At 46.8% G+C, this 10,167-nt stretch overlaps 1 protein-coding gene across 1 annotated transcript in view; it reads right to left on the bottom strand.

The window, feature by feature from the left end:
- Nucleotides 1–201: 201 nt before the first annotated feature.
- Nucleotides 202–10,167, bottom strand: part of NAA16 (N-alpha-acetyltransferase 16, NatA auxiliary subunit) — a 116,929-nt gene continuing 106,963 nt past the window's right edge. The window contains exons 19-20 of the mRNA XM_075336853.1: nt 5,661–5,758; nt 202–4,610 (exon numbers count right to left, since the gene is read on the bottom strand). Of these exons, the coding sequence (XP_075192968.1) occupies nt 4,410–4,610; nt 5,661–5,758 (299 nt within the window). The 3' untranslated portion in view covers nt 202–4,409. The remainder of the gene's footprint in view (nt 4,611–5,660; nt 5,759–10,167) is intronic.

The raw sequence follows: 10,167 nt of genomic DNA, 5'->3' as shown, positions 1-10,167 counted from the left end.
TCAAATGGCTGAGGGGGACCGAGACGGCCCACATCAGCCTCCTACGACACTAAGCTAAAACTGAATTGAGCCCGCCTCCGGCTCGGGGTGTATACTGCTAGGGAGGAGCTAACTTTTTCTGTCTACTTAGTGTCAGCCTCCTAGTGACAGCAGCATAACCCCATGGTCCTGTGTCCCCCAATGAAACGATAGAGAAAAGCATTTTTGCAATAGAATTTCATTAATAATTTATTAAGATTTAACTTCTACAGCCTCTATGTATCACAGTACACAGCAGACTACAGAATGAGTTGAGATCGTTCGGTAAGATCACTCTAATGGCATAGTCTCTAATACTTATTTGTTTGGCTTCTGAACTATCTTCTAGGATGATTTATGACCAAAGTCGAACTTTTAAGAAGTTTTGTGACCAAATCAAACTAATTCAAGTGAGTACCTATAAAGGCTACAGAGGTAAGCAGTTAGCCAAGCATACCGATGCATTTCACTGTTAGATCATTCTGCAGTCTGCTACAGTGGCATGCAAAAGTTTGGGTACCCCTGCTTGTTTGTAGTTTAGGGTTTTTGTAATTTTAAAGTGGAAAGGATGAAAAGAAAAAAATAAATAAATTGTGTATTATATATATATATAAATGTTTTGGGGTTTTTTTCATCCTTTCCATTTTAAAATTACAAAAAGGAAAATAGGCCAATGCAGAATTTTGGCCATCTATGGAGACTTGTTGGCTCAGATAACTTTGACCAAGGTTTCAGACCTTAATTAGTTTGTTGGGGTTATGGCTTGTTCATTGTCATCCTTAGGACAGGCCAAGTGATGCGAATTTCACAACTTTATAAAAAACCCAAAAAAACAAAGAACAGCCTCCTCTAACCTTGTCCAAAAACAGCTGCCTAGCACTCTGAAAATGAAAATGTTAGAGGCCCAGAAAGCAAGAGAATGCTATAAGAAGATAGCAAAGTGTTTTCAAGTTGCCCTTTCCTCAGTTCAAAATGTAACTAAGAAATATCAGTTAACAGGAACAGTGGAGGTCAAGATAAGGTCTGGAAGACAAAGCAAAATTTCTGCGAGAGCTGCTGGTGGGATTGATAGAGAGGCAAATCAGAACTCTCGCTTGACTGCAAAAGACCTTCGGGAAGATTTAGCAGACTCTGGAGTTGTGGTACATTGTTCTACTGTTCAGAGACACCTGCACACATATGACCTTAATGGAAGAGTCATCAGAAGAAAACGTTTCCTGCGTCTGCACCATAAAATTCAGCAACAGAAGTATGCAAAAGAACATCTAAACAAACCTGATGCATTTTGGAAACAAGTCCTGTGGACCGATGAGGTTAAAGTAGAACTGTTTGGCCACAATGATCAAAATGTATGTGTGGAGGAAAAAGGGACACAGAATTTCAGGAAAAGAATATCTCACCAACCATTAAGCATGGGGGTGGAGCAATCATTTGGGGTTGTGTTGCAGCCAATGGCACGGAGAACATTTCAAGGGTAGAGGGAATAATGGATTCAATGAAATTTCAGCAAATTCTTGATGCAAACCTAACACCATCTAAAAAAAAAAGCTGATGTTGAAAAAAGGATGGCTTCTACAACTGGATGTTGATCTAAAACACACATCAAAATCCACAATAGATGACCTCAAAAGGCACAAGCTGAAGGTTTTACAATTGCCCTCACAGTCCCCTGATCTGAACATCATTGAAAATCTGTGACTAGACCTCAAAAGATTCTTTTTTGTTTTTTTTTTTGCCTAAAATCTAGACAAACTGTGTCATCTTTAACTTTATGCCTTTTAGAGATAATTTCATCTTCAACTTGCTTAACTGTTCACAATAACAGTGATTTCTACCAGGGGTGACCAAACATTTGCATGTCACTGTATGTACTGTACTGTGATACACAGAATGTGGCAGCTAAAAGCAATCTTAAAAATATAAATGAAAAAGGCTTTATTTGCAAAAAGTAATGAACATGAGATGCATTCAGCAGACAGCGCCTCTAAAAGGAAGGCTCCATCTTCCAAGGGAGCAGCATTGGACGCAAGGTTACCGTGCGTATAAATGATCATTAGTTCTCTAGTAAAACAATTAGTAGCTCCAGGGTGCAGATATATACGAACATGAGATCACTGTCCCATGACAAGCTGCATGGAAATGTTCACCTTTTAACACCATGTTGTTTTTAGGGCCAAAACGCCGTGCTGAATAATTTCTTCATAAAGGTTTGTAATGTGCTGTTTTACTGATACAGAATGACATAGATAATAAAACATAACATGCCTGCAGCTACCATTGTAGCGTACTGATCAATTATTGCACACTGGTATATTATTGAGCTCCATAGGTTACTCGCCGTACACCCCCAACCTCCTTCTAGTGGTGGTGCTGGCAGTTAGCAGGTTATATACCGTATTTTGTGGTTTATAAGACACACTGGATTATAAGACGCACCCCAAGTTTAGAGAAAAAAAATAAAAAAATAAAAAAATGGGTTCAGTCTTATAATCCAGTTGCTTCTTACTGAACCAGTGGGGAGCGGCAGCAGTGGTGGAGCGGGGTCACAGAAGGCAGGGGCGATGGTGGAGCAGGGCGATGCTGCGGGCGGTGCGGTGGGTGTCCCAGCAACTGTCAGTGGTGGCAGCGACCGCTGTGCTGGGGCGGCTGTGCTAGGGCTGCAGCTGGGCTGGGGCGGTCAGGGCTTCAAAGAAATGGTACCCAGAGTCGGCGTGTGCGCAGATTAAGCCATCGGCTCAACGACAAGCAGAGACCTCATCTGCGCATGCGCCACTTCCGGGCGCCGTTTTCCTTAACTCCGCTGCTGGGAGATCAATAGGCCAGAGGCGGCGTGTGCGCAGATGAAATCTTGAGCCGAGAAGCTCAATCTGCGCATGCGCCGTCTCCGGGCGCCATTATTTGAAGCTCTCACCGCCTGGCAGCCCCAGCGCCTGGCAGCCCAGTCGCCGCCACAGCACAGCCGCTGCAGCCCCTGTAGCATTGCCCATGCCTCCTGCTACCCCTCTCCACCACCAACCGGTAAGCTACATTCGGATTATAAGACGCACCCTTCACTTTCCTCCCAAATTTGTGGGAGGAAAAGTGCGTCTTATAATCCGAAAAATACACAGAGTATTTGGAGCCATGTATCACAAAAACTGATTTCTTACTAATACTTAGTAGGTTGTCCAGCCATAGAAAAAAACCTGTATAAAATGTGTTTAAAGTGCCAACTTATAAAAGTTATACCATGTGTCCTGATTTACTGCCGGTTCTGCTGTGTCCTCCTGTGCCAGCACATGGCTGGTGATGTCATTTTCAGGCTCAGATCAATAGCGAAGCCAGGCCCCTTCCTCTGGATCATCACTAGTAACGTACCAACTGAGAGGAGGGGGATGTCCTGCAAAGCTAGCGCAAGGTTATGCAAAGCTAGTGCTGAAATTAGGACACTGGGGAGCTTAACAAAAGTACATTAGTACATTTTATAAATTACCATGTAAAACACATATAGACAAGTTTTACTGACTGAACAACTCCTTTAAGACATATTGAGAAATTCATTTGGCAGGTTTGCCAGATTATGAGAGCATCTTGGACACACAGGCCTGATAAGAATTTATGGTTCTCGGACAGGTGTACAATACATTCTAGGCCTTTTTTCATCCGTCTTATACAAGGGCTCAACTCTTTTACATTTTCAATCTGTTCTTAACACAGCAAAAATTGTGATTCTGAAGAAGAAAAACAGCAGCCAGCACTCCGTGACAGCGTCCGAAATAACTGATTGAAGACTCTTCCGTGAAACTCTTCACAACACACAAGAGATACAGGAAAATACCGCCACTCTGGTTTGATATTGCTTCCATGATTCGTTGCTCTTTCATCTTACATGAAACATGATGTGAGGTTGATGTCTATGGTTGGCAAACACATATACCATCAAGCAGCGCAGTATAGCAGTGCTGCTTGTCTGGCTCACTGACACATAATGCTTCGCTTAGAGGAGAAGTCATACAAATTACAACTGTTTAAAATCAATCCGCCAAAATGTAAAAATCTTCAAGCTAAGAGTATTTTTTTCTGAACTAGAAGTGCTACATGTGACACAAATATTGTCAGTATTAGTCTAGAGATGCAACATTCTAGGCAAGTAATCCGCCTTGTCATAATGTCCGTATGGCGGAGGAAGAAGCAAAAGAACGACTCCTTCCATAATCCACAGAAAAGGCTGAAAACTGTACAGTTGTACATGTGCGAGATAATGATCTAATGTCATATATTGGCCTTTCTTTGGGAGGCTCAGAGAGAAAGGATGAAAGGCCATGGTCAGTAAGCGAACCACATTCTTATGTGCCATGCATCCCAATGCATGAGAACCCTGAACAAGTGTTTCCTGAAGTCTGGTCATTGTGCTACATTTCATTGTAAAGCACATCGTGGTTAAGAGCTGTATGGTTTATCTGCACACTGTTACAGTCCTCTTCATTTGCAGACAGCATAAAGGCTGGGGTAAATGGGAAAAGTCTATGGCAGGCTGCCCGGTACTCCTCGTATCGAGTATTACAGCTTCCAAAGCTTCCATCAAGAAGAGCTTCCAAGACCCTTGTCAGGCTCTGTGCACAAGAGATAACAAGATAAAAAAAACCTGAATTACACATTCATGCGCTCACTGACCATCATTAATGACATATTATCTTTAAAGGGTATATCCAAAACTTTGTGCTTCAGCTTCCCCCCCCCCCCCCGCAAACAGGCAGGTAGATGCTACCTACCTGCTTGTTGTGCCCGGCGCCGCTCTTCACTGAAATAGAGAGAACTGTGATCTCTCCTGCTAGCGTTTCAGCTGCCGTTACGTCAAAAGAGTTGCGGCTTCTTTCCTGCTATGCTGACAGGGCGGGACCGCCGAGGTCATGCTGATGGACAGCTGGCTCCTCCAGGTAGGCAAGCACCTGTCAATCAGCATGACGTTGGCAGTCCCATCATAACAGAACAGAGCAGAAAACAAGGCACCGCCCTGTTGACAAAACAGCTGAATTGTTGGCAGGTGTGGTCTTCGATTGCTCTGTACCAGCAAAAAACAGTGCCAGGCACAACAGACAAGTAAGTAGCAACTACCTGCCTGTTGGTGCTTAAGCACAATTTTTTTTCATTATGACCTAGTGTAGATATACTCAAGTGGCTAAACAGCAGCGTTTGGAGCAGGCGCCAAACATTGATGTTAGAGGTAGGTGCTGGCTGTGTAACACAGTCAGCACCTGGGCTGTGTAGAATGGGCTCAGCTTCTGAGCTCACTCCATGCACTCGTACCCTTCCTAGGTTATAGTATGAAGTCCAGCGGAGAGAAGGTGCTAAAATATATTGAGATGATTTCTGAAGATTTGCCATGGACCAAAACTATAAATTGGGTTTAAAAGGGAAGTTGCTAAATTGAATGTGCTGTGCAATCTGAAAGCAGCAACAATAGAAGCTGAGCAGACTGATATATAGTTCTATAAGAAAATATTCAGAATAACTCGTGATTCATAAAAATTACTGATAATGCCGGGGTTAGGAGTCCAGTTGGTGGTCCCAGTGATTGACAGCCCTACCTATGTACAAGTGCAGACAAAGCTGTTAATCAGTTAGGATGATAATAAAGAGGGCGGTTGTGTTACATGGCTTACCTGCACATGCCTATCAATTAAAGTATCATCAAGTCTTGTAGCTATGGCAATCGCCTTCTCTTGTCTTGATTTGTCCAAATGATACATCATTTTTGCACCTGTAAAAAAAAAAAAATCAAAAATAAAAAATGATCCCTAGTGTTATCGTTTTTCTAGAATTATTGTGTCATATCTATGGTAAGGAGGTTTCTTCTGTAACAATACATTTATTCACCAACAATCTTTTAAGTGTAGTTTTAAATCTCGTTCATATGTTCAATAAGAGTATATGGACATCATATTGGGTGGGGGATCTGGAATAGTAGGATTTTTGTGTACTCACCGTAAAATCTCTTTCTCTGAGTCTTCATTGGGGGACACAGGACCATGGGTTATGCTGCTGTCACTAGGAGGCCGACACTAAGTAAACATAAAAAGTTAGCTCCTCCCTAGCAGTATACACCCCGAGCCGGAGGCGGGCTCAGATCAGTTTGGTGCACAAGCAGTAGGAGTACCACCAGAATCACCATACATAAAACAAGTTATAACTAAAATAATGCAGCCGTGCGAACAAGTGGTCTATGAACATAAGACCGCTGAAAATGGCAGGCAAATGCAATTAAACAACCAAAAAACAAGCAGGGTGGGTGCTGTGTCCCCCAATGAAGACTCAGAGAAAGAGATTTTACGGTGAGTACACAAAAATCCTACTTTCTCTATCGTTTCATTGGGGGACACAGGACCATGGGACGTCCAAAAGCAGTCCCTGGGTGGGAATACAGAAGCACCGCAGATAGGAAGAAAACAACGACCTCCCTCGGCGGGCTTGTACTATAATTGAATGCTGTCACCCTATTACAGGTGTGCAACTGCCGCCTGCAAGACCTTTCTCCCAAAACTAGCATCTGCCGATGCTTGGGTGTGAACATGGTAGAACCTAGTAAAGATATGCAGGCTAGACCAGGTGGCGGCCTTGCAGACCTGGTCGGCCGACGCCTGATGCCTAATCGCCCTGTGAAGGCCTAGGCTATGAATCGTTTGTCCAGTATGATATTATATTATAATAAGATTAATCTGTATTTTCTATGTTTTATGTATTGCTTTTTACATATACCTGAATGAAATGTTGCAAGGATTGTAAACGTAAACCAACTATGCTTAGGGCTAAGTAATGAGTTTGCAGTCTCATAAATAAGTAAAGTGACATTCTTCAATGTCTTCTTCCAGTCTTGGAAAACCGGTTAGACTCATGATTAAGCAATATTCTTGAATAGACTTTCCTCTCTTCCCAGACACACCTGAATGCCTTAAAGGAATGTTGTTTTACAGGACTGTCCAAAAAGCTGTATAAAATGTTATGCTTTTGAATACACTGGCAGAAGACCTTCACTTCTCCCAAATAGAGACACGTTTCTCTGTGTGGTCATTTTCCTGATTCATATACATCTGCGCAGTTCTGATTTGAAATCCAAATCCGTGACCCTGAGAGAGACCCGGAGGTCTCCCCCAACAGCCCAAGAGGCTCCCACTGCTCGGGTAGAGTGCGCCCTTACCCCCCGCGGCGGAGACTTGTCCCGAATCCGATAAACCTCAGATATGGCGGAACGGATCCGTCTGGCAATTGTGGCTTTGGATGCCGATTCACCCGTCTTGGGACCAGAAGGAAGGACAAACAGACCATCCGACTTACGGAACGGAGCGGTTCTGGAGACATAAATTCTAAGGGCGCGCACCAGGTCCAGGGTGTGCAAGGACTTCTCCAAGCTGTGAGAGGGACCAGGACAGAAGGACGGAAGGACAATTTCTTCGTTTAGATGGAACGGGGAGACCACCTTTGGGAGAAAGGAGGGATCTGGCCGGAGAACCGCTTTGTCCTGGTGAAAAATCAAAAAGGGGGCACGACAAGAGAGAGCTGCCAGCTCTGACGTCCTTCGAATAGAAGTGATGGCAACGAGGAACACCACCTTCCAAGACAGGTGAGAAAGGGAAGAATCCCGCAAGGGCTCGAAGGGGGGACCCTGAAGTGACCCTAGGACTAGATTAAGGTCCCATGGTTCTAGAGGCCGACGATACGGCGGGGCCAGGTGGGCAACTCCCTGGATGAAGGTCTTAACCTGTGGGCGAGAGGCCAGTGGCTTCTGAAACAGGATTGACAAAGCCGATACCTGGCCCTTTAGTGTGGCGAGCGAGAGACCCGCATCTAGGCCTGACTGCAAGAATGCCAATAGGGAAGGAAGGGAGAAGGCGAGAGGAGAAGAAATGCTGTGCTCTTCACACCACCTGAAGAAGACCTTCCACGTGTGGTAGTATATTCTTGATAAAGATGGCTTCCTGGCTCTAATCATTGTTTGTATCACTCTTGAAGAAAAAACAGACTGAGCTAGAACCCAGGATTCAATGGCCAGGCCGTCAAATTTAGGACCTTTGAGTTCTGATGGAAAAGAGGTCCCTGCTGCAGGAGATCTGGACGGTCTGGAAGGCGAAACGGAGCGTCTGCGAGGAGCTGAGTGAGTTCCGCGAACCATGCTCGCCTGGGCCAGTCCGGAGCCACCAGGATGACTGGTATTCCTTCTGCCTTGATCTTCTTGAGGACCCTCGGAATCAGAGGGAGCGGAGGGAAGATGTACGGGAGACTGAACTGGCTCCATGACAGGGTGAGGGCGTCGACTCCTAAAGCCAAGCGGTCGCGGCAACGCGCTACAAATTGCGGAACCTGACAGTTGAACCGGGAGGCCATTAGGTCCACATCCGGAACTCCCCATCTGTCGCAGATCTGGTTGAAGACTTCCCGGTTGAGGGACCATTCGACGGAGGCGAGGCCTTCCCTGCTGAGGAAGTCCGCCGCCCAATTGTCCACGCCTGGGATGTGTACCGCTGAGATCAGGGAGTGATGACACTCGGCCCAGTGCAAAATCTTCATGACTTCTCGCATCGCCCCGACACTTCTTGTGCCTCCTTGGTGGTTGATGTACGCCACCGCCGTTGCATTGTCCGACTGGATCCTGACCGGGCAACCCTGTACTAGGTGCTGAAATTGCTGCAAGGCTAGCCGGATGGCTCTTATCTCCAGAATGTTGATCGGGAGACAACTCTCCCGCGGTGTCCATCGGCCTTGCGCTGTGTGATGCCGAAACACTGCCCCCCAGCCCTGGAGACTGGCGTCAGTGGTCACTATCTTCCAGTGGAGCGGGAGGAATGACCTTCCCGACGCGAGGTTGAGTTGATTGATCCACCAACGGAGTGAGTGGCGGGTCTCCGGCGAAAGATGAAACCTGCGGTCAAGAGAAAAAGGGAGATCTGTCCCACTTCTTCAGCAAGGCCAGCTGGAGGGGCCGGAGGTGGAACCGTGCAAAGGGTACTGCTTCCATCGCCGCCACCATACGACCGAGGACTCGCATGCCGAACCTGATGGAAACTTGGCGCTGACGCCGGAGAGCGCGGAGGCCTCGTTGCAGGGAGGACATCTTCTCCTGTGTGAGGAAAACTCGCCCTTGGGTGGTATCGAATACCATGCCTAAAAAGGTGATCTGTCGGGCCGGGGTCAGAGAGGACTTCTTCCGATTGATCAGCCACCCTAACCGTGAAAGGGTGTCGATCGTGACCTGAACCCCAAGACGACAGTCCTCAAAAGAAGAACCTTTGATCAACATATCGTCCAAGTACGGGATGACCATAACACCCCTGGAATGTAGGACGGACATGGCAGCCGCCATGATCTTCGTAAAGACTCTGGGGGCGGATGTGAGGCCGAAAGGAAGAGCCGTGAACTGGAAGTGATCTTCCGCTATCGCAAAGCGGAGGAACTGTTGGTGAGAGGTGGCTATAGGGACGTGAAGATAGGCGTCTTGAATATCCAGCGATGCCAGGAATTCGCCGACCTCCATGGACGCGATCACGGACCGGAGTGACTCCATTCGAAACGGCCGAGGCCTCACCGACCTGTTTAGAAGTTTTAGGTCGAGGACGGGGCGGACAGAGCCGTCCTTCTTGGGGACCACGAAAAGGTTGGAATAGAACCCCTTGAAACGTTCTGCGGGAGGGACTGGTACCACGACTACGGCTTGGAGGAGGGAGTCTATGGAGTGAAAGAATACGCGAGCCCGCGCGGGAGACTCGGGAGGGCGAGATAGGAAAAAACGTCTCGGTGGCTTTGAATCAAATTCTATTTTGTAGTCTGAGGTGATGATCTCTCTGACCCAGGCATCGGCGGTCAGGGGGATCCACACATGCTGGAAACGAGACAGACGCCCTCCCACGAGTCTGGCGCTGTTGCGCGCCGACCGCGAGTCACTTGGAGGAGCGTCGGCGGTAACCGGAAGAGGATTTCGTGGACTGGCGGGGACGTGAACGTCAGGCGGGATTGGTCTTGAATGTCTCTCGGAGGAGAGCGGCTTTTTCGAGGCTGGGGAGGGGAGTTGAAGCTGCGAAAGGGCCGGAAACGAGCGGTGGGGCGCCGATTCCGGATGCGCTTGGGGCGCTATTGGGGGAGAGATGAACTCTTTCCTCCCGTCGCATCGGAGATCAACTG

This window comes from Anomaloglossus baeobatrachus, chromosome 2 (genome assembly GCF_048569485.1).
Source record: "Anomaloglossus baeobatrachus isolate aAnoBae1 chromosome 2, aAnoBae1.hap1, whole genome shotgun sequence".
NCBI lineage: Eukaryota > Metazoa > Chordata > Amphibia > Anura > Aromobatidae > Anomaloglossus > Anomaloglossus baeobatrachus.
Note: the sequence above shows the minus strand (reverse complement) of the source record. Positions and strands in the feature narration are given on the sequence as shown.